General features: G+C 35.7%; 1 protein-coding gene across 4 annotated transcripts in view; it reads right to left on the bottom strand.

Annotated features, from left to right (window-relative positions):
• The window catches only part of LOC150099984 (tubulin monoglutamylase TTLL4-like), a 548,120-nt gene that overhangs the window by 109,491 nt on the left and 412,127 nt on the right, over positions 1-26,502 (bottom strand). For all 4 annotated transcript variants that reach the window (XM_090402675.1, XM_090402676.1, XM_090402677.1 and 1 more), the window contains exon 14: positions 8,260-8,357. In XM_090402675.1, coding sequence (XP_090258801.1) covers positions 8,260-8,357 — 98 coding nt within the window. The remainder of the gene's footprint in view (positions 1-8,259; positions 8,358-26,502) is intronic.

Here is a 26,502-nt window from a genome sequence, read left to right as displayed (position 1 = left end):
TTAAAAATTGTAGAACATTTTGTGTCAATTTTCAACTGTTCAGCAAATAGAAACTCTTCAATAATTTCTTCCTTAGTATTTACATAATGCATGTAGGCTATTAACAAAGCTTCATTGTCACGTAAAGTTGTCTCATCAAGTAACAAAGAAAATTCTATGGGTCTTAAATCATGAAAGTTTTTTTTTTCAATGCCCTTTATCATTTCATCAATTTTTATCGATACTGAACTATTGCTGAGAGGAACTGACAACAGCATATTACTTTTACCTGGGCCAATCACCGTATCTAAAACTGCATTTATAGCTGGTAAGATGAGAGTTTTGCCAATAGTACGTGGCTTTCCATTCGGTAATTCATTTTGAAAGTTTGTAAGAAATAAACAAGTTCCATCTCTTGTTGGTTACTTTGTTTTGCAACCAACCCTTTAAATCCAGGACAAGTTTTAAATTTAGTCTTTAATTTGCAAAAGTACTCCACATCCTTTTTTGCTTTATTTGGATGCTTTGTTCTTAAATGCTCAATCATTCTTGAAGGCTTCATTCCTTCATTTGAGAAAGTTTTTTCACATATTAAGCACATTGGTAACTGCTCATTATTTATATATGGAATAACTCCATATTTTAAATATTCACGACACTTTCGTTTTTCAACTATTTTAATGGGCTACAGCTTTGGTCTGAAAGATCTGGGTTAGGTTCCTGTCCAAGAAGTAAGGGACCTTTATCTGGTCTCTATTGGCTAAAGTGAGTTAGCCAGTCTCATATGGAGGTAGAGGGTTTTTCCCCCACCTGGAAACTCAGGTTTTTGTCCCCCAAAACAGGCAATCCTGTCCCGTGAACACATGCATCTAGAGACATAGAACACTCTGGGAGGCATGGAGCATATCTACTACCAACAAAATTCTATACAAGACCTCACTTAAAAACAAAAATAAACAAGAAAATAAACAGTAAACCAACAAAACTGTAACCATTCCATACATTAAAGGGATATCAGACAAAATAAACAGAATACTACAAAAATACAACCTTAAAGCCACCTTTAAACCCCCTGCAAAATTAAAGAACTTACTCAACTCATCCAAGGATCTACTCCCTCCACTGGCCCATCCTGGAGTACACCGTATTCACTACTCCTGTAATTTGCATTATATAGGGGAAACAGGACACACACAATTCCTATCAGAAAATAGGAACATAAATGACACATTAAATATAACAACTATGGTCAAGCTGGTCTTTCTGATCATGCCCTGAACACTTTATATAGAATTAACTGGAAAAGCACCTGGGAAAAAACCATCACACCAAAACATGGTATGAACATAAATTTAAGGAGGCCTGTAAGATTCTTATCAGTCACCCTAATCTTAACAATAATGATGGTCTAAAAATCCCAAGCATATGAAAGGCACATATTCTATCCACTTAACCTTTCTCCCTAAGAGTTAATTATAAATAGGACCAAAGTTAATCCAGGATCCTAAATCTAATATAACATGTTAAATTTGGACATCATTTTTACTGTAACAAAACTATCACATGAAAGAATGTTGTTTTATTTTTGACGGTATATATCAGAACACAAAATAATAAGTAAATAATGACTTATTATTATTCCTGATACCTCCAAGGAGTCCGAAGACTCATCGCGGGAGGACACTACAACTGTCTCAACCACTTCACTGAACCTCTACTACGAATCATCTCCATCAACGCCATCTCCACCACCACAACTAGTATTTTTTGTCTGTAAATTGCATGTGTTCTGAAGAGCTGATTTGTCCGTATGCAGGATGAAAAACCTGAGTTTCCGGGAGAAAAAATCCTGCTACCTCCATATGAGATCAGCTAACTCACCTTTGATTGAAATCGTCCAGATAAAGATTCCTCCTGTCGCGACGAGAATCAAACTTAGGCCTATTCCAATTGAAGGGCGCAATGTATCATCATTCTTCCAATTGCGCTAAGGAGATGCTAAAAAAAAAAAAAAAAAAAATCACTATAGCAAGTCAGGCCTAGCAGACCATGCTTTGGATACCCCTGCACACAGAATTAACTGGAAGAAAACAAAAGTACTGCACATAAACTCTTACAAGTCAGACAGATTGTTCTTAGAAGCAACAGAAGCTTTGAAACATACTCCAATCTCAACAAATATGGCTGTATAAATTTGCCTAAGATCTGGGAGACAGTCATCTTAAGACATAACTAGTACCGGCTTTTTCTCCCTTTTTTTCTTTCTGTTTTTTTAGGACTTTAGTCTTTGTGTAGTAACTGCAATTTTTTTTTTTTTTCATATAGAGGGCGCCTAATTAGGACTTTAGTCTTTGTATTGCTGCTACAATTTTGTTAAACTAGTCCGTTGATTACACCATATTTTGTAGTCTTGCATATTGTGACAAACTGTTTTTGTGCTCTGAAGATGCTGGTTATAACACCAGTGTGAAATGAGTGAAATGCAATAAGTCAATAAATTATTATTTACTTATGATTTTGTGTTCTGATATATACCGTCAAAAATAAAACAACATGTACGACGAACACATAAGCCTTTCTACATGTTTATATGAAAGAATGTTTTTCTGATGTTGTCTTAAATAGAATATAGCTTTGATGTAGTTAATTTATTTTATTTCATTTATTTATTGTAATTTTATTTTATTTTCACTAGAGGTCAGGCCAGTAGAATAACCGTTTATCAATCCATTGTCTCTTCAGCATACTATGTGAAATGTAATTTAGCTTGTCTACGTATATGTATGTGCATACTCTACATAATGACCTTCATATGAAGGTCGAAACGTCAGGAAATTAAAATAATTATTTCTAACATGGTTGTAGAGTCCATGATTTGTGTAAAATGAATGCTGATCACCATGTAATACTAAAAAAAAAAAAAAAGAAAGAAAAAGGACCACAGTCTAATTAATCTATCTTACAGAACAGTTACCTTGGTATCCTAGGTCTGGTTCCCACTGATGAGACCTCAATAAGAGAGAGAACTATCTCTTCTTGGGCTGGCTCTCAATTACCACTTATGTGTGTGTGTGGTAATTGGGAGCCATTATGTGGAAAGGGCCTCTGCAACCCTACCAATTTCTTCTTGCAGTGACTTCTCTCCAAAATGCTAATATGGTTGTGCCTTATAACACATCTCATGCTGCAGTGGTAGTCATGCAGAATAATCAGAGCCGAGTTCAGGGCTTAGGCAGAGGGTCCTGTTCGAGTAATATATTACAATCAAAAGTCAGTGATACTGTGAATGAGCAACACAGAAGGTATAAAATTAATCTTAGAAGGGAATTTTACATAGGCACATGGAATGTTCGGGGTCCTACAGAGGGTACTTTTGAGACTGTCTGTAAAGAGATGGATAGGTATGAAATTGACATCCTGGGAATTACAGAGACCAGATAGAATGGAGAAGGTCACTTCAAATGACAGGATGGTAAACTAGTTATTTATATTTACTCAGGTGGTGACTCAAAACATCATAGGGTAGCTGTGATACCTCAGCTACCCTAAGACAGCTCAGGCAAGAAGCCTTCTTAGTTATAAACCCATTAACGATAGGATACTTTCTCTTAGACTTAAGGCTCAGCCTAATAACGTATCAATTGTGGTAGTTTATGCACCCCACACAAATAGGCCTGAAGAAGAAAGCGAGGAATTCTAAGAAAACTTACAAACTGTTCTGGATTACCTACCAAGGAGAGACATACTTTACATCCTAGGGGACTTAAATGCAAAGGTGGGAAAGAGCATAAGAGTTAGGTCAGAGTGTGGCATGTTTGGTCTAGGTGAACGCAACACCCGTGGTGAAAGACTGTTGGAATTTGCCCATGCTAACAGATTAGTTATTACCAATACCTGCTTCCAGAAACACCCACGATGGATCTTGCATATCTAACATTGATAGGTCAAGGCACCAGAATGATTACATCTTGACTCTGCAGCGGTGGAAGATGAGTATGCACATCAGAGATGGCAAGTATGCCATCTCTGATGTGCATACTTGTCCTAGAGCAGATTGTGGTACAGACCATCAGCTAGTAAGAGCCAAAGTAAGACTAAGACTCTGAAAACTTCCAGGTCAGGCACATCCCACTAGATTGGATGTTAGAGTAATTCCTAGTGGATTCACAGAAGAAACAATAACTTGGTTGGATGATTTTTTGGAGACCAGTGAGGAGAACTCATCAGAAATGCTTTGGGAAGGAGTCAAGGTGATAATACAGGATACAGCGAAGAAGTATCTTGGCCCAATAAGAAAACCAAGAGACCCATGGATATCAGATTGAACATGGGAACTAATCAAACGAAGGCAGTTGGAAAAACAAAGAAACACAGGTACTGAAGAATACAAGATCCTTTCTTTTAGTGTTGCACAGTGATCAGTATTCATTTTAGAAATTATGGACTTTACAACCGTGTTATAAATAACTATTTTAATTTTCCGACATCTCGACCTTAATATGAAGGTCAAAACATCAGGAAATTAAGATAGTTATTTACAACATGGTTGTAAAGTCCATAATTTCTAAAATTAAATGAAGAATACAAGAGATTACACAAAGAACTAAGAAGAGCCATCAAGGAGGACAAGGAAAAGTTTTTATACTAATAAATGTGAAGAGATAAGAGTTTGAGGTAAGGACGCTCAATTATAAAAGGATCTTTTATTTAGTTTGTGACTTAAAGCACAAGTTTAAGCCTAAATTGAATGTTATCAAAGACAAGAATGGAGCATTACTAATAGAAGAGTTGGAAATCAAAAACAGATGGAAAAAATAATAAAAATGTGAGGAACTGTACAGCAGAGTGGATAAAGAAAATGTGGAGCCCTCTCACCAGGAAAAGTTTGATTTGGAACCTCCCCGACTTAGGCATGAAGTTGAAAGAGCAGTTAAGCAGCTTAACAGCAATAACGCCCTAGGTGCAGATGAAATCCCAGCAGAGTTAATTAAGGCCACAGGGGATGGAGGGATAAGAGTGTTTCATAAAATTTATTACAAGGATATGGGAAACAGGATCATGGTCTAGAGATTGGAAGAAGTCAATTTTCATACACACAACATAAGAAAGGTGATATGAAGGCGTACAAGAACTATAGAACTATTAGTGTAATATCTCATGCAAGCAAACTTTTATTGAAGATCATGCTAAATAGGATTGAGGCCAAAGTTGAGGCAGAAATGCCTGAGGAACAAGCAGGTTTTAGGAAAGGTAAGGGCACCAGAGATCAGATCCTTTGCCTTAGACAGATCATAGAAAAATATAAAGAATTCAGACTCCCTCTGGTAATGTGTTTCTTAAACTACTCTAAAGCTTTCGACTGTGTTGAGCATGTGAAACTGTGGGAAGTAATGAAAAGAATGGGTTTTCCTCAACACACTATCAGGTTAATAGTCAACTTGTACAGGAGCAAGAAGCCAAGGTAAGAACAGGTGTTGGATTGACTGACTGGCTTCAAGTTGGAAAAGGAGTCAGGCAAGGATGTTTACTTTACTCCTCACTTGTTTAGTATATATGCGGAGGACATCATGCGTGAAGCACTGGATGAGCTCAGGACAGGAATTAGGATAGGAGGTAGATTGATTAGTAATATGAGGTATGCTGATGATACAGTACTCCTTTGTAATGACATGGAAGAACTAGGACAAATTCTTGACAAAGTTAACAAGGTCAGTAATACCAGAGGACTTCAACTCAATCTTAGCAAGACAAAGATTATGGTTCTCAAAGGAAATACAAACAGGAAAGCCAGCAAGTTTGAGTACCTAGGATCCATTATTAATGTGAAGAATTGCTGTTCAGAAGACATCAGAAGAAGTCTAGAGATGGAGTTCTCTAACAGCAGTCAGAGACTTGTCTAAACTTTGGAAGGATGGATCTATTTCCATGGGAACAAAGTTGAGGATTTTGGATGCAGTTGTTTTTCAAACAGCAACTTATAGATGTGAGACTTGGAACCTAAAGAAGTCAGATAAGAAATGGATATCTGCTTTTGACATGTGGTGTTACAGAAGGCAGTTGAGGATATCAAATACTGAAAGGTGTACAAATGAATGGGTGTTAGAAAAGATCAGTAGAACTTTAAGGCTCCTTAAGGATATTGACAGAAGAAAGTTAAAATATTTTGGACACATTGAAAGGATGGAAGGAGGACTTCTCAGAACAGTAATAGAAGGTAAAGTTCCTGGAAAAAGAGGAAGGGGTAGACCATTAATGAGATGGATGGTGTGTGTGGAGTGACTGATCTTCAGAGTTGAGGCCGCCAGAAAAGCAAACTACAGGACGAGGCCTGGTGTGACACATTACCAAGCATCATACGGCATCTGTAGATGCTGCTTTACTCTTAAAATAACTCTAATTTGCTTAACATATATCTCAGTATTAGTCCTATTAAGTCTAATTCCTGTTCCCACTGCTATTAAAACAGACTGAGTTATCAGCCTATCTACAATATGCAGGTTACCAATTCTCACACTAATCAATCAGAAAAATTTATTTTTTTAATGACTGCACCATTCTAATTGAACTAATGTAATTTGAGGATTAAGGTAAGGAATGCAGGCAAGATCTTAGTTAACACACATATTTTCCTATAGCAAGCAAGTCATGGCAATTCTCAATCTATAGTGCACACAGGTTTGCTAGTTTTTTAGAGATAGTGCATTGGCAATTGATCAGGCAAGGTAGTTAAACAAACAAAACATTTTATTCTTACTAGAATGAAACTACAATTCACAAAGAAAACGGGAGAAATGATCTCTCTCAGCCTTTTCATATACACAGTAGGTATAACATACAATTAAGCATTTTTACACACAGCACTTATTTAACCCTACCACAATGCTAACTTGTCTAAATTAAACATGTAGTTATTCCTTGTGTCACATCTTAGCTAAATTCTGTTCACTACATATACAAGTTAACATTCGTTTTTCCTTTCATGATCATAACTTATTAATCAACTAATTACTAACAATTTCCTGTAAGCATCTTCATTACACATACAAATTCCAATTGTAAGCTTCTAAAACAATAAGAAAATTGTGCTTACTTACTTACTGTAACCTTTACATACACAATTCCAATCAATTTGAACAAAACTTCAGCTAGGTTAGCTTGACCTTGTGTCTTCAAAATGGGTAACGACTGTTACTTGGATGATGTGATGGTTCTCGCTACAGAATTTTTTGGGAAAGTTAGGTTAACTTTTGGAACTGGAAAGGAACTGCTGAAGTCACCACAATGTCCAAGGGTAAGTACGCTCTCCTAGCACATCCATGCATCCAAACAGGAGTTCCATCGTAAACGGCCTCGCCTCCACACACACTTGGAACCCTATCTTTCGGGAAGGAAAAAAATTAGCACCTAAAAATCGAAAAAGTTGCTGGTTCATCTCAGTCCTCTTTTATATCGCCACTAATCCTTTGTTACTCTGATGTGGTTTCCAGGATTACCTGCCAGCATGATGACATCACTTTGGCTCCCTCCATTTGTGGGCAATATTTTTATGTTCACATGACTTTGTGAACATTTATTTTTCCTTAGTCATTGTTCTAATCTGGGTTAATTCCATCTTTTACATTTTACATACCATTCAGTGGGAATGAAATTATGCATTTTTACAGCAAAATTATTATATTTATTTTATTACAACATGAATTCCATTTTATGTTTGAAAACCTCTGTAAAATTGAACTCGAAAAATTAATTAACTTAATTTATTGTGAGAGATTGTACAAATTAATTATTCATGTCAACATAACTAGGATGGCAATATTGGTGTTACTGAAACAAAGACAAAAATGTGTACTTCTCCTAACCAACAACTATGAGTGTTTTATTCAGGCAGTAATGATCAGAAGGAGGAACTATAGTACTCAAGATTAAACATGAAAATGAATAAAAAGGTGATATGGAATCAAAAGTTGTGATCTGAACAATAATACATTAACTATCTGTGTGCAATGCATTACACTGAAACCCATCAAATTAATGATCTGCTCAGGACAGTTTCAGTTAGTACTTATATTTTCTGCATGTATTAACATATCAGTTGCACTATTTGAGGTATGGTTGTATTAGAAATACTTTATTTCCAAATATGTTAACAAAAACCTTTCATATCCTACGAGTTGTTAAACTTGTCATAATACCAGCATGAAACTCTTCTGAATAATGAAAAACACAAATAAAGAATGTTTAGTGCACATATGAACAAACACAACTTGATAACATTCTTACCCAAGCCTCAAAAGCAATGATGTATGTATAGCAGCTTGACCAATTTTGCTAGGTATTTGGAAGCCAACAATATTGAGCATATCTTTCACAAGTTGACCCTATGAAACAAAAGTAATTAGATTTCATGATAATAAAATATGACACATGATCCTGTAAGTAAATATTATTAGTAAATGTTAATTAAATTCCCTATGCATTTAGTTTAGCAAAGAATTCATTATGTATTTCCCACATATTCCAAGTACTTTCTACTTCACCTCATCTTAAACAATGACCATGAAAAGGAAAACAAACAGATAATATAGTAAAATGTGAATCACCCAAAACTTTCTAAATCCATGAAAAACCCAGATCTTACCTTCATACATGCTCAATTCCAATTTGCAAATCATACTAACTTTTCTATACAGAAATTCAACTTCTGGCTATGAGAATCAACGTATTCTGAAAGAATACATTGAATATGCTAGAAGAAATGGGAGGGAAGTTACCATATTTTGAAATTGAAATTTGAAAATTAAGTTTCTATATTTGGCTAGAAATATGGATGGGTCCATAATATCATACTTCTGTCAAATTGAAGCCTTTTGGCTTTACACTTTAGTACCAACTTTCGGCTTTTTCAATCACTGCTCACGTTTTTTAATCACACGTGGACTCTTTTCTGTCTCTAAGGTTGCATCCATATGGAAGTTTGCTCTGATATCTAGTGTACAAAGCAGCAACCAAAGAACAATATCTTTTTTTTTTTTTTTTTTTTTTTATTATTATTGAGCTAAAAATCTATATATATTACAAATCCAATCTGTCTGTTGTCTCTATCACTTTACTCTGCTAATGTCATCAGCCATTCTGTAGGTAAATCTTAATTTCCTTAGTTTAACTTTCATAATAATAATAAAGCCATCTTCCTTGGAGATTTTATTGTCTGCATTTCTAACTGATCTCTCTTTTTTAGCGAGAGGAAGCATTTACTATAACCAAAAAACAAATTCACACAAATTGTTCATGCACTTAGCATACCATATGATCCTTATAAGTATAGTGTAAATGTTTGTCCTCTATGCAATTTAGTTCATAATGCAATCGATTTCTTATTACAATAAGTAATACTTACATAGTTCCTCTCATACATATTGCCTAGCTTATAATAAGCCAAGCGAGATGATATTTGTGATTACTATGATAGCATTACTGTTTCATATGAGATACACATGTTAATATTATTAAGTGCATACCTATTACACACACACACACACACACACACACACACACACACACACACACACACACACACACACACACACACACACACACACACACACACAAGATGGCTGCGATACGTATACAACAATAATTAATTTCTCATTCCACTTTAAATTTTTCTTCATTATCTTAGTCTTGGTTCTTCAAGAAGTGTGTCATTCAAAATAAAAAATCAGACAATACAGTTTTTGTTGAAATCTCCTTCTTCCTTTATTGCATATACCAACATTTGAAATATTTGCAAGCAAATTATCATTATCCTACACTAATACTAAAAGGTTCAAAAGCAAGAAAAGCTACTGAATGTAATTTTTGTTCAACCTTTAGTTGTTTTTTTTCCTTCTCTTGGTTAGTTCTAAATTCATAATCTTAATCAACAAACCTACCATTCCAAACTCACAACATTCATTTGATAGAAAGATATTAGAAGAATTCTATCCAAATTAAATAACAAAATGTCTTCCTGAGTTCTGATGACTTTTCTCTGACTGTTCTGAAGGTTCACATGTTCAGGCTAAGATGCTGGGTAGAATTTATGTTAAAGGCTGAATAGAGTGCAATAAACAGAGTGAATAGAGTGAACAGAGCAAACAGAGTGAATAGAGTGCAAAAATTATCACTATTCTACACTAATACTAAAAGGTTCAAAAGCAAGAAAAGCTACTGAATGTAAGTTTTGTTCAACCTTTAGTTGTTGTTTTTTTTTCCTTCTCTTGGTTAGTTTTAAATTCATAATCTTAATCAACAAACCTATCATTCCAAACTCACAACATTCATTTGATAGAAAGATATTAGAAGAATTCTATCCAAATTAAATAACAAAATGTCTTCCTGAGTTCTGATGACTATTCTCTGACTGTTCTGAAGGTTCACATGTTCAGGCTAAGGTGCTGGGTAGAATTTATGTTAAAGGCTGAATAGAGTGCAAACAGCACAAGAAGAAAGAAATAAGCCAGTGATTAATGTTTCCAATATTTTTGACTCAGTCACAGAAACATCATCAGGAAGCAACATAAAATTTAACATACAAACACAAATGCCACTTAGGAGGCACAAATCTCAAATCCTACGAGGGAGATACTCTCCATGAATGCTAGTTAGACACCTAGGTTATATCAGAGGATGCCTAAGAACTAATGTTTTCCCCATTTCGGGAAGTTTACTATATCCATATTTAAATTAGGTTGGCATTTAAGGGCAGCTGCAGATTCTTAAAAAAAGTCTCTCGCTTTTGAATTTGCTGGGAATGGTCTACTACACCTGACTGATTGTAGTCATGATTACTAATGTATTTTTTTATTCTTCTGAGTGGATAATCTACACTACCTACAAGCCCAATCAAGTGTGGGCTTGTAGGTAGTGCACAGATTTATTATTATTATTATTATTATATTCTGGCTATTTTCTATTTTTTTCATATATACTCCGGACAGATTTTAGTAATGCTATCAACATTTCCCTTTCTGAAGAGATGGTCAAGGATTGGAGAAAATATTTTATTGAATCTGTAGGAATTATAGCCATTAGTTAAGGAAGTGTGGCATATATGGTAAGTTCAGTTGTGAGAGAAGCTTCACTGGAAAACAGACTAACAGCATTATCGGTTAGAGTTTTAGTAATACCAGCTACTGAGAGAGGTATGATAGGAAAGTTTGTGAATATACCACAGCCTGTTTAAGTTTTCTATATACTGTAAAAGAAAAGTTACCATTAGGAAGTGTTACTAAGGGATCTAGAAACGACAGACAAAATTGGTCAATCAATTTTGGCTACTAAGGTGAAGGAGGAAAGAATTTAATGTGTCTAGGCTATGAGATGAATTCAAGAGTATTGGTGTCATCTATCTGTTGGTAATTAGAATGGACAGCAAAGGAGAAGGGATCTGTGATATAAGGAGGAAAAACATTCTTTAAAATGCGTTAGGGTGCCATTCAGATGAAATTGGTGAAGAGGGAGAAAGAGAGGTAACATATAAAGAGAGATAGGTAACATATGGTGGTTGTGTTGAGTTATGCTAGAAAACATGTTTTTAAATTAAAGTACAGTATAGCATTTTGTCTCAAATTGTGCTGCAGTTGTGCTTTGGTTAGATACAAGTGTCATTAGTGGTGTTACTGTTTGAAAGTCTGTTGTATATATTGTGTTTTCACTGCTGTTTGTTTCACTACTTCAGCATCTAAAGATGGCACCCAACAAGGATGTACGTCAGCGGCTCGGAGGATTTCTACACGAAAGTCTGGCTCTGTGTTGGATTTTTTGCAATGGATGCATTGCAAAAACTGCTACATGTATGTGCCGAAGAACGTGAAGGATCTGTGGACTGTTTGTCTAAACAAGAAGAATGAAAATGTCGATGTATGTGAGAAGTGTTGGGATAGGCTGGAGCAATTAGGAATGGAAGCAGATGTCGGGATCATAGCGGAAGAACTTCGGCAGGAGTTCATGAAAATGAAAAGTGACCTTCATCTTCTGCAAGAGGAATTGGAAGTGCTCAGTAAGGAGGTTCTGGAAATTAAAACTGAGTTAAATGTGTTGAATAGAGAAATTAGGACTATGGAGATTGCTTTAGCTGAAGTAACTAGAACAGGATTAAGTATGGGAGAGTCTTTGGTGATTGATGAAGTAATAAACAGTATGGGAGTGATTGGGAGTCAACAGAATGAAAGCACAAGAGATCTAGAAGAAATGAGATGTCGTGAGAGTGAGGGAGTAAGTAAAGGAGCATTGAGTAATGAAACTGGGAGTCATGCTGAATAGCATAGAAAATAAGGCTGTAAGTGACACTTGGACTTGAATGAAGTTACGAGTGGAAAAATATATCGTGATTCTATGATTAAGGGTATGGAGAGCGTTATGCCTGAGGAATGCTTGGCTGGTGGAACAACAGAGAGAGTGGCTTTAGCAATAAAGAGAGGGCATGATGCAGAAAAGATGATAGTTATGGTGGGTACAAATGACCTGAGTGACAGTATAAATCGGGTAACAAAAGATTAAGAACATTGTTAGATATCGCGAAGAAGAAAAGTGTGAATGGGAGGATACTGTGTGTGCTGTCTCGTTTTGACAATTATGAGTTAAGTAGACGAGCAATGATAATGAATGATATGATTGCAAGAATGTACAAAAAAAGAGATCTGGAATTTGTTGATGTCTGGAGTGTGTTTGAAGGCAAAAGACAGCTGTATGCAAGAGATGGGTTGCATCTGAACATGGAAGGACATAAGTGATTGAAGAAGGTACTGATTTCTGAACAAGTTGAAGTAATTCGGCAGGGAAACTAAAATTGAAAAGGTTGAGTGTAAGAGAAACTTAAGCAGTGATTGTATATTTGTTGATCCTTATTCGGGGATAATTTGCAGAATAGAGTGGATAAAAATTCGCATGGGACTATTGAAATTAGTGACATGTATATCTGTTCTAAAGCTGGTACAAGAACTAAAGAGAATCTGCAATTTTTGAATACTAATGCAAGAAGCATTTGAAATAAAAGGGAAGAATTTTTGACATTAGTCAGTGCAATCTCACCAAAAGTTGTAGGCATTAGTGAAACTTGGCTGTCAGCAGAAGAGGTGGTCACTGAAATTGAATGTGATGCATACAGTATTTTCAGGGAGGATAGAGAAGATAGAATAGGGGGAGGAGTACTGCTGATGATAGCTGATGAGTTGCAGCCAAAGAAAATAGTATATCAAGATGATAGACATGAATGATAGTTCATTTAAGGCAGTCTGGTGTGAAATAGTGACCAATGCAACCAAATATGCAGTTGGTTGCTACTGTAGGCCAGGGGGTGATATTGAATTCATGCATCAGCAAATTAGTGCAATGAGTGCAGGGTTAGCGATTATTATGGGGGATTTTAATTATGGTGATATCAATTGGAAGGAGGAAATATCACGTGGCAAAAAAGGAAATGGAATTCATACATCTTCTATGAGATAATTACTTGAAACAGCACATAACTGAAGGAACACATGGTGTGAGAGTGTTGGACCTGGTCATTGATTCCGAGGATATATGCATAAGTAAGGTGTCCTCGTTACCTCCAATTAGAGAGCGATCGTGTGGTATTGACTTGGGAGGTTGCAAAATTTGTGAATTTCTCTCTTAACTACAGGTTAGGCAATTATAACAAGCTTCGGAGTGAGCTTGCAGCAGTCCCATGGCAGAACATATTGCATTGAAAAGATGTTAGCAGTGCATGGGATAAAATAAGCAGGTATCTGAGGAAGGCAATATCAGATTGTGTCTCTATGGTCAGGAAGACAAACAAGGTAGGTGTTAGATGGATGTGTAGTAGTATCAAGCTTGATCTGCAAAAAAAGAAAATGTTATGGAGAATTTACAAGGAGAAAGGCAATCAGTACACCCATGAGCAGTACAAGGCTCAATCTAGGAAGGTTACCAGCATAGTAAGAAAAGCTAAATCAGATTATGAGAAGATCTTAGCCAAGGAGATCAGGGTAATTCCAAAGAGTTCTTCCACTATGTGGCAATTAAAGGAAGAATGACTTTGGAAGGATAACTTTAGTGGGTGCTGATGGTATTGAAGTGACCAATTGAGATGTAATAGTAGAGTTACTGAATGATCACTTTTCAAAAGTCTATCACCCAAGTGAGGATATCTCTGTACTTGTAGCAATAACTAATGTGAGAATTGAAATTAAGAAATCAGAGGTACTTAGTATATTGCAAAATTTAAATGCAAACATTGCTGTAGGTTTAGATGGAATATCAGCTTGGGTGTTGTGTGAATGTGCAAAGGAATTGTCAACCCCTCTTACTTGGATATTTAACTTAAGTTTGAACTCTAGTATGGTCCCTAGGGAGTGTGAAAGAAGGCAAAGTAGTTCCTTTGCATAAAAGTGGCTCTAAAACTGCAGTAGTTAATTACAGACGAATCACCATCTTGGGAGTGGTGGTAAAAGTATTGGAAAAGTTGGTTAAAGACAAAATTCAAGAATGGGTGGATCAGGATATGATACTCTATAGGGGCCAACATTGTTTTGCTAAAGGTCGATCCTGCCTTAGCAATTTATTAACTTTTTATAATAGAATGACATCTGAGTTGGACAAAGGAAATGGCTCCACAGTGGTACTTCTGGATTTTGCTAAGGCTTTAGCCAGGATGCCCCATGAAATACTGTTCTGCAAATTGGAGCAGATGGGGATGGATACTAAACTGGTAATATGGATAGGAGAATGGCTCAGGGAGAGATACCAGAAGGTGGTGTATGGAGGAGCAGAGTCCAGGATGAGGAAGGTGACCAGTGGTGTGTGCTTAGGCCATTGTTGTTTATTTTGTACATATATGAAATAGGAAATGCTTTAAGGGAGATATTCAGTTGTTTGCTGATGATACAAAGTTGGGTAGCTCAATAAAAAATCAAGCTGATGTTGAGAGTTTGCAGGATGATTTAAATAAGTTGGCAAAATGGGCAAAAGGTAATGGATGTCAGTTCAATGTGGAAAAGTGTAAAGTTATGCATTCTGAGATTAAAAGATTACCGGCTGTGTACTACATTGATGGAATGGTACTCCAAGAGATTGATGAGGCTAGGGACTTAGGAGTGTTGGTGGATAAGGAGATGAAGTTCAGGAACTTCATCACATTGCTAAGGTGTCCAAGATTGCACACAGGATTACTTGGTTATTGAGGAACACACTAACATCCAGAGATAAAGAGGTTATTATTCCCCTTTATAAAGCACTGATACTTCCACATTTGGATTACTGTGCTTGGGTCTGGTCACCTGGATTCCTTGGAGATGAGGAGGTTGTGGAGAGGGGTTCAGAGCAGAGTGACTAAGTTGGTGAGTGATGTAAAAAATGCTCCCTACATTGATAGATTGAGAGTTTGTGGATATGCAGAGGTTGGTTGATAGGCTGAGAAGAGGGGGATATGATAGAAACATTTAAATTACTAAAAGATTTTTATAAGATTGATGCAGGGGAAATGTTTCAGCTGTGTGATAGTGATGGAAGAACAATAGGTCATCCCTGGAAATTAAGGAAAAGTGTGGTTAACAAGGGTGTGAGAACAAGGTGTTTCACCTGGAGGGGTGGGGAATGCATTGCCCGACTCAGATGTTAGTTCTTCGTCTGTAAACGAATTCAAGAGGAGATATCATAGATATTGTTTTGATAGTTTGGGTCTCCCGCGAAGAGTCTACTGACTCCATGGAGATATCCATAATAATAATAATAAGGGACAATACATAATGGACTATAAGAGTTAGCGAAGCACAAAATTAAGCCTCTCATAACCAACCCACTCTATATTAACAAACAGGAATATAATGACCAAGTCTTAGCAGAATAATTATCCAACATTCAGAGGCAATGCTGAACATACGTCTAGATTGTGGGCAACAGGCAGCGCTCCTGTCAGATTTTATCTATTATTACTGGCAACCTAATCAGAGGGCTTATCTATTACTCTCACAATCTATAAGTCTCACACAAGTAGAAACTCGACAGGCAAATAGGAAGTGAGTCCTGGACTAAAAAGGATACAATACTGAAAGCCAAACCTGTTATGGCTAGTGACCAAACCATAGGGCTCATCTATCTTGTTAAGTCTCAGACAAGTAGAAACTGGATGGGCAAATAGGAAACAAATCTTAGACCAAAAAAAAAAAAAAAGACACAATAACAAAACAAAAAAGGGTGGAAATGAAACATCACAATTTTAACATTATATCATCAGAGGAATAGCATAAAGATGAAGAAATGGAGAAAATGCTAAAGCAATATGATAGAAAAATAGCTGCCATAAACACAAAATGGATTAAACAACTAAATGGATATATTCAAATATACAGCGGAGTAAAGAAACCTGAAAGAGCTAAAGCATTAACCATAATAATGATATCTAAAGACTGGCGAAAAAAATAATAATTAGCTATAAGTATTGGAATGAAAGAATAATGGAATAAAGAGCATCTGTTCTGATCACAAACTTACTACTGCATCCAGGGTAGCCGACGTGTTGAGAACTACGGTCCAGGATCTCGATGAGAAATATGCTTCGAGGACTCTCAACATACTTCAGCTAAACATCAATGGCACTCAAAAAAAGATGGAAGAATTTAAGAACATTTATACAAAAATAACATCCACATTGCATGCTTGAAATGAAACTAAATCAGAATCTGAAGCTTCAAATCAAAGGCTATTCAACATTAATGAAAGACAGACTGGATCGTTCTGGCAGAGATCTACCTATACTTCTACAGACCAAACACATTAAATATAAAGAAATTGTATCAACTACAAACAGCAGTATAAATAGTAACACAGAGGCTCAAGCAGTCAAGATATTTCTACCAAAATGTATTATTACAATAGTCAATGCATATCACCCAGATAACACAGATATAAATACAGAACTACTTCAACAACTAAGTCAAACAATGTCAGATACAAAGATCCTTTTAGGAGATCTAAATGCCAAAAGCCTGACTTGGGGCTCCCTACAACTAGATTGGAAAGGAGCACAAACAGAAGACATAATTGATGATCTAAACCTTGAGATCATAAACAACAAGCAAAAAAGCACAGAATCAGCATTAGACATCACAACAGTAGATTATGAAACTGTGAGTCTTATCCAGTGGAAAATACTAAAGATTGCCATCAGCGATCATAGACCTATTATCACAACTATTAATTTGCAGTTAGACCAAAACCCACAGACAAAGAGATCTTGGAACTTCAGAAAAGCAAACTGGCCTAAATACACACAACTATTAGAAACATATTGCACTAGCACAGCCACTAGTAAAGAACTTGATCAGTACTAGAACTAGAAAATAATCAGTACTAGGGACTCAGGAAAAACAATTCCATTTTGGAAAGATCATAATATCAATGGTATGATCACTGAAAGAGATATTATCAATGAACAGTTAAAACAAAATAATACAGAATACAACAGAAAGAAGTTAACAGAATTAACTCAAAACATAAAAGATGAAATTTTTAACCAAGCAAAAAAAAGGGGAAGAATTCTGCAATAGACTAGAAAATAAAAGACTCACAACACTGGAGCATCATCAGATTATTAAACAATGCAACATTTCCGGATACTGATCACTCTTCAAACACAGTCTCATCAGGAACCAATACAGCAGCAACAAACAAACAGATGGCAAATTTACTTGCCAAACATTACTCCAATGTAAGCAAGCTGCAATACAACAAAGAAGACAAAAAGTGCAGGAAAATTGCAAAACATCTGCTAATACAATCCAGAACCTATCCTTCTGAAGACATCTTTACTCAGTACCTCACAATGACAGAATTAGAAACAGCAAATAGTCAAATTGACCCTGAAAAATCACCCGATATTGATCTTTGGACATATGATTAAAAACATGGGAAAAATAGCCCAAAACTGCTTTCTGAAGATATTTAACACTTCCTGGAATGCAAGTAATCTACCAAAAATCTGGAAAACATTAGTCATTATATCCTTACTAAAACCTAACAAAAATCCTAATGACTGTAAAAGCTACAGACCAATAGCTTTGACTAGCACTCTCTGTAAACTAAACGAAAGAATAATACATACCAGACTCATGAATTGGCTCTTAGAAAACAACAAGATCAACTTTTACCAAACTACATACAAGTCTCAATATAGAGTACAAAAGATCAATTATTTTATCTTTGCCAATCAGTCATAGATGGCTTTCAAGAAAACCACCAAAGAAGATGACAGCAATATTCTTGGATCTCACAGCTTCCTACGATCGTGTCTGGAGACAAAAATTGATAAAAAAAAAAAATTGCATACGATACAGGAATAAGGGGGGAATGCATTAATTTGGATTTCAGATTTCATGAAAGGAAAAAAAAAAAAAAATGAAAGTAAAAGTTAATGGAATTTATTCCAACATGCATCGAACTTGGGCTGGAGTCCCACAAGGTTCTGTTTTAAGCTCACTCCTATTTCTCATCTATATGAACAATATCCATCCTCACATAATAAATGACACAAAAATAGCATGCTATGCAGATGATATAGCAATCTGGCACACAAGCGGTAATCCTCAACAATCTGAAAAAGTCCTAAATAATTCAATAAAAGGCTTAGAAAAATGGACAAAGAAACTTAAACTACAGATAAATCCAGAAAAAAAACAAAACAAAACTGAGCATCTTCTCCACTGATAAAAAAAAATAGACACAATTACAACCCCCAAATCAAAATATAAAATACCAAAATAGAAAAAACAGTCTCCAAAATACTTAGACCTAACCCTAGATACTGAACTGAGATTTACAACTCACATTACAAATATATCCAATAAAGCTCTTAAAAAGCTTAATATCATCGGAAGGCTTTGTGGAACAAAGTGGGGTGCAAAACAGAAGACACACTCAAAACTACATATATACTGCACTCATACAACCCACTACACTATGGAATATGCCTCATCAAACTGGGCTCCAGCTTCTACTAGCTCAAAATAAAAACTTGACAGAATACAATCAAGAGCAGCAAAAATTATTATAGGTGCCAGTCACATCCACAAATAATTTAAACGCTCAACAAGAGTGTGGGCTTTATATACTAGAAGACAGAAGAAAACTCTCCACAGTTAAATTCACTAACAGAATCTGGAGCTACCAACAAGATTACATCTCATTCAGGACTTTCGATGCCTGGACAAGAAAATCTAGACTAAACAGTTCATCTACGTTACAATATGATCATGAAATGAGAAAACAGATTGACTTAGAGCACCTATCCATTGAAATGAGCAAAGAGCCATTCTTTTCCACTATTCTACCAAAAAACACAATGATAAACTTAAATATCCTTGAGCCTTGTTCAAAAAAGGATTCACAGCAAGAGAATAAAAGAAAAGGACTCTGCACTATACATCAGTTAAACAATCCAAACCATGTCATTGCCTACACTGATGGATCATCTGATGAAGCACTCAACCAAGGAGGTTCAGAGGTTTTCTAACTCTACCTGGAGGCGAGGAAATGCAAATCAAAACCACAGCTAGCAAAATAGTTTCAAACTTCACTTGTGAATTAACAGCCATACAAACAGCTCTCAAATCCAGTAATAAACATTACAGAAGGAATAATCATCTACAGTGACTCAAAATTTGCACTTGAGGCATTAAAAATTGAAAAACAAATCTCACACAGGAAATTCATGACTACTAACTACCTTACATTTGAAAAATAAGAACTGCACACTGCAATGGATACCAGCACATGTAAATATCAAAGGCAATGAAAGAGCAGACAGACTAACCAAAGAAGCAAGATACTTATCTCAAAAATTACACCCACTATCACTAACTGATGCAAACATTGTCGCCAAAATAAGATTGGTAAAACAAAATATCAAGAAGAATGAAATCAGTGAAATTAATGAAAATAGAGAAATTACCATAGTCATTACCAGACTAAGGATGGAACATTTTAAAGGCATGAAAATTCAGCCAGACGCTAGTTGGAGCTATGAAACATGCAAAACTGTCCTGGAGTTGAATTAACACCTGCCCATATTTATTCTTGTCCAGCAATTTTGCTGCTCTACAGAAAATTGACAATAACCCTAGAGAAAAGCTCTACTCCATAAGTTCAACAGATTGCCAAAGCAGTTATACAGATCCATGGTCATATCTAGAAGCTCTTCAATGAACTCAACAACATGAAAGAATAATAGAAGCCAAAAGAATAAACACAATATAAAGAAGAAACAATATTAAGTGTTTATGTCCCTGAAGAAAATAAAGTGGCAGAATTTTACAAAACTTGTGTGCATTACCAAATTATCCTGATGGGTATAAATAAGTAATTATTATAATAAATTTAGTTTAATCCTTTATCCAAGTGTGAGCAAACAAAGTTTGCATGGTGGAGCAAGCTAACATCGCTCCTATCTCAGTATCTCCCATAATGCAAAACACATCTCCTTGCAGATATGTATAATGTTGTGCATTAAGGGAAGGGCCACTGCCCAGACTAGTTTCGACCTTTATTGAGGTCTCTTCAGTGGGAGCCAGGCCCAAGTGGAGATACCAGGCAGAAGTATTAGCAAGGTCATCTCTACCTACAGGAGTTGCCAAATGGTCACATAGAAAATTCATGATAAGAATTTACTGATCTGTTGTGAAATAACTTTCTCAAGCAGCATGTGAAGAAGAATCCCATTAGTTTTGCTCATAGTGTCAGAAGAGGGTCACAGTTAAGGAGATCACTATTTTGCCATTGATTGGTGACAGTGATCGCAATATACTGACATGAGAAGTGGCTAAGTATATGGATATTCCAATCAGGACAGGTTATTACATGCTGAAGTATAAAGCTGGAAATTAAGATACACACTCATGACAATAACTATGTTCAGTCCTACTACATCAGTTACTGTATATGAAAAATATCTGCATGGGTTCCTAGAATTCAAAGGAAAATAGGATGAGAATGGAATAGATGTGCATGTTATTAACCCCTTAACGTATCAATTAAAAATCAGAAAGCAGTAGTTTTTCTGTCAATTTTTTGGGCGAGGATGATTTGCTGGATCAAATTCATCATTATTTGAAAAATAATGATGAATTTGTGCAAACGCAAACGAAATAACCGTTATATGCCGTTGGCAACTTTTCTTGGCTGAAAGGAAATAGGCACAAGATTGTCTATATTCAGTTGTATTTATATGTGAAACCAAAATTCAAATCAATTTTGGTGCAATAAACAAAAGAAGTGTCACAGACATCTTTGTATGTTAAGGGGTTAAGTAAGAGATTCATAAGATCATAAGATGATGAAGATATGGAAGAAATATCATGAGAACAAGGAGGAAGAGTTATGAAAGACAACGTGCAGGATAGAAAAATTATGAGTATTGTATGGAAAGCTAAGTTAGAGTATGAAAAGAAACTAGCTATGCAGGCTAAAGCCAACCAAAAATGATTTTATGATTATGCTACAAGTTTAAAAAAAAAAAAAAAAAAAAAAAAAGATTATTGAATGCAGATGATACCCTTGTGTCAGAAGCAGATGCAATTGTTCATTCAGACTGCTCACTTTGTTAAGGGACAGATATTCTATCTGTCCCTTAACGAAGCTAAACTGACTGGGCCCTTCACAAGTTTGTATAATTTGAGTCTCAGTTCATGAAATATCCCATAGGAATAAAAAGAATCCATGATAATCATATTACACAAGAATGGTGCAAGACTGATGTGTAATTATCAACCTAACAGTATCTACAGAGCAGTTACAAAGAATTTAGAGAAGTCAGTAAGAACTTGCATACAGCAATGGGTTCAGAGACAAGCTGTATACTTTGCAAAGAATAGCATGGCTTTGCTAAAGAGAGGTCATGAGTGAGCAATTTGCTCATTTTTATAATAATGTTATGGCTGAGTTTGATAAAAGGAATGGATACACTATGATACTGTGGCATAAACAGGAGATATGGGATTGGAATATAAATTACTGACTTAGATAAGTGGGTGGCTGAGGGACAGGTATCAGAAATTTGAGTATTGGGGTGTGTGTGACTGCCAGATTAAGGTGACCCCAGTGGTGTACCCTGAAAATCAGTCCTTTGACCACTATTATTCAATCTATATTAATGATACTGAGAAGGAACTGAAAGGAGATGTTCGACTGTTTGCTGATAGTGATGTAATGAGACGCCCAATGGTGTATTATATCGAGGGGGTTATGCTGATGATGAGACTATGGATTTAGGGGTTACGGTGGACAGGAAATTCAAAGTCACATGAAAAAAAAAACCGCAATTAGAATTCTGAGGATAACTGAGATTTTTAAATGACCATTTACATGTAGAAATAAGGAAGTCACTTTGTCTCTTTCTGCTTTGATATGACAACATAGCAAAGCCTGCAAATACAACTCAAAAGATAATTGCAATGCTTTGCAGTTACAGAGATTTTAGAGAGGTCGGTAAGAACTTGCATACAGAAATGGGTTCACAGACAAGCTGTACACTTTGCAAAGAATAGCATGGCTTCACTAAGGGGAAGTCATGACTGAACAATTTTGCCTCTTTACAATGCCTTGATAAGATCTCACTTGGACTATTATGACCAGGAAATCAGACCTGCAAAGAGAGTGCAAAGGAGAGTTAAAAATGATATTAGGATTTTGGAATACTGATTATGAAGACAGATTGAGAATTTGTGGACTGCATACACTAGCAAACAGGAGTGATATGACTGAGACTTACAAAAAAACTTCTGAAAGGGTCATACAGGATTTCAGTTGATGGGATTTTCATTTTATGGAGAGTGGAGAAAGGGCAAGAGGGCATCCTTGGAAGCTGAGAATGTTGCTATGAAGGGGATGAGGGCTAGATTTTTGTCTCATAGAGTGGTGTGTGATTGGAATGGACTGCCATTGGATGGCGTGTGTGTGTAAGCAGTGTGAATGAATTCAAGAATAAGTATGTAGTTTCCTTTGATGAGTCCCTGACTCCTGGAGGACTCTCTTAATAATAATAATAATATAAAAAAGATGGATGAAAAACAGGTGTAAAACAATCTAAAATGAAAGTCTAAAAAGGTCATGAAACAACACCATATAAATAAAAAAAATAATGTAAATGATCTATATACAATACAAGACATTAATTTTCTGTAAAAATTTAAAATGAAAAGAAATATTTTTTGAGGCTGAATAAATCTGACTGAGTGTATAAGGCTCAGCTCAGACAGAATGGGAATACAGCTAAAATAATGACTGTGCTATTCAAGGATAGTCAGTTAAAACATGACTGATGGTGAGTCTGACATTAAAAAAAATTCACACAGGTACATACATCATCCTCAATAAGAAGGAGCATGTGAGATAACCATGACCTATGCGAATCTTAGCAAGAGCAACTTTCTCTGTTTGAACCCTGTGCAGAATGGATTGGCATAATTTAATTCAAACTTAATTTGGTAGAGCTTATTATTAGTCTCTCTCTCTCCCCCCGATAAGAGTTTGTGCTTGATCATCTACAGATAATAAGTGTATAATACAAGCAGATGCTTGAGAAATGAGCAGACCTAGCTGCAGTATCTGCACTTTCATTTTCCTTGATTTCAATGTGGCTTGGAATCCAACATTCAGTTGGATAGAAAGTTCTTTATAAAAAGAGGGAGATTCATTCTGAGACAAAATATTGTATAAACGTTTCAATAATTCTAAATCTTTGAGCAATGTTACATGCTTTTTCTATATTAAAGAAAATCAAGACTAGATGCTAACAGACTAGATGATCAGTTGTAAAATATTTTATGCCAGATTGTATTCTGGAAAAAAATGGTTACTCCCCGGAATATTGCACAAGCAACTGAACGGTAGTTATATGGGGATTTTAGACCATTCCTTAGCTTAGGAAAAGTAATAATAATTGCCTTTTGCCAAGTATTCAGAAATATACTCTAACAAAAAATTCTGTTATAAAGATGCAAAAGTTGATCTACTGATGATGGTAACAGATGTTTTACCGTTTTGTAATGGATATTATCTGGTTCCAACAGCAGTTGAATGGAACTTAAGCAAAGCAGCTTTCTTCTTTACTGAACAGCATGTTGTATTCTTCGGTGCTGTTCGAAGCAAACAGAATTTGTTATTTTTATGTGTTGCTTTTTTGGAGAAAATAACTCAGAGGGGGAGGTGGACAAGAACATATTACTGATGTTTTAGCAAAAGCCTACCTAAGAATGACAGCAATCACTGTTGGATCAGCAAATGTGCAACCATTGTGTTCAAGGATAGAGAGCTGGTAAGTGATATATCTGCCCTTCATTTTCCAGAATTTGTCACCAACTTTTTTAGTGTTGTTGTACTTTATAGGAAGGCTGTATGAATCCAGGATTAGTTTTGATTCCAGTGACAGATGTGTCTTACCCAATTATACATAAAGAAAGGTTTAGGTGTCGTTCATTATTCCTAACAATGCTTAACAGTATGAACAATATCAAAAGGGGAAAAAATACGTGTCAGTTACAATTTAAATTGTTTCTATAGTTACCTGGTTTAGTGGTGTGTGCCTGCCTCTGTTATTATTGTGCTCTGATGATAATGGGTAGAAAACCAGTGAAATATTACTGAGTTTAATATATGTATTTTTTCTCTCTGGTGTTGTTTATACTTGCTCAAGCACGTTTGAAAGCACTGCGGTTTCTTGTTATGGGGGTACCTTTGGAAAATATCCCACCTTTTTCTTCTGAGCTTCCTTCTTTGCTGCTGTGCAATCATCATTCTACCATGATCTAGGGTAATATGGAAACTGAGTAGATGTTTTAGGAATTGCAGTTGTGGCAGCTTGCATAATACACTGTCACATGATTCACTGCATCTCTAATGGAAGAGTGACTGGCTGTCAAAGAATCAAATTCTGCTAACAATGAGGAGGTAGCCACAGTCAGCTTACACAATTTTCCTTCATGATATCTATGATGGAGTGCATGGTTGCCCATAAAAAAAAGTGGATATCACAGAAATGGATTGCTCCCAAATAAGTTTCTGTAAAGGGAGGGTGAGCCGACAGTTAAATCGATGACAGCACATCTGATTACACAGGTAGAAAAAAAGATACTGCTTCCTATGTTTTACAGTTATCGAGCATATAATCAACAACTTTTGCTCTGATGTTTGTGTGGGCTATGCCCCACAGTGTTGTGTCCATTTAAATCTTCCATTAAAAGTAAGAGATATGGTAACTGCAATATAACATCGCAAGGTCATCTTGAGAAATCTGTAGCAGAGGGAAAGCTAGATGCAGCATACTGTTATTAAAGTACTGAATGTAACAACTCTTTCTACATTCATATTAAACTGGTAGGAGATATGATTGATCATAAGGATGGTGACTCCTCTGTAAGCAGGTCCATCCCCTGTCCTATCTCATGAATAATGGTTATATTATGGAATCCTGGTCATTACTTGGCCTCTGAATTATACAATGTAGCCACTGCAAAACTTTTATACCTCCATATTTGAACATTTCCGGTCGAATGTTATCAACTAGAGCTATCTTTCGAAATTTCCGTTTTTTTGTTAATTTAAAATCAATATGTATTCCTGACTGAACTCCTGTTGAGTGTTTTCTACTGTTGTGATGTCACTGCCATGTTTCATTTAGCAAGCTTTCAAAGAAATTACTCCAGACATCAAGAATATCTTTATCTTCAGGTTTCATGTCACTTTTATCATCTGATTCCTTTTACAGTACTCTTTCTTCCATTTCTATGCTTCTTCAACAGCGCCTCAAGAATACTTTGCCACTTTTCTGATATTTAATTTGTAATGTTCTTACCAAAGTTTTCCCATGACTTTTATTTAGCTATTTTTATACAAAGCTTTGCTTGCTTACATTTTGTCTGTATTCTCTACAAGCACAAGTTGACTTACATGCCAAACATTTTTGATATGCTTTCATCTTTTCCCTGACTGCCTTCCGGAGTCCACAATGGAGTTCTGATTTTTCTATCCTTGCAGACAGCCTCACACAATGCCTCTCTGGCTGAATCAATCAATGCTTTTTTCAGGTTTACCAATGAATTTCCAAGGTTTGGCTCTTGTTTTCAAAGTCTTTCATTTTTCTTGAATAATGTTTATATATTTCAATCTACATTTCATCTCCTAAAGCTGCTCATCTTTGATTCATTTTAAAAATGTCTTATACACTCTTCCCTTCAACATGAAATTCAATTTTAACCTGCTCAAAACTAGATGATCAGTTCTAATTTCAAATCTGTTTTATACTCTTGTCACAAATCTGTGAGAAAACATCACTATTAACATTACTTAAATAAAGAGCCAATAGGCTTCATTTTGGGGATGTAACATTATTTAAATTAAGGGGATATTAAATCCCACATTGTTTCAAAACCGAATAAGAAACTCAAAAAGATCAGAATCAAAGAGTTTCCTGCCGATTCCGATCTTTGAGTTTCTAATTCTGTTTTGAAACAATGT

The sequence above is a fragment of the Typopeltis vanoorti genome, chromosome 13 (assembly GCF_054136105.1).
Source record: "Typopeltis vanoorti isolate ZY-2024b chromosome 13, IOZ_Tvanoo_1.0, whole genome shotgun sequence".
Taxonomy (NCBI): Eukaryota; Metazoa; Arthropoda; class Arachnida; order Uropygi; family Thelyphonidae; genus Typopeltis; species Typopeltis vanoorti.
The sequence above is the reverse complement of the archived record's forward strand: the minus strand, read 5'-3'. Positions and strand labels throughout refer to the sequence as shown.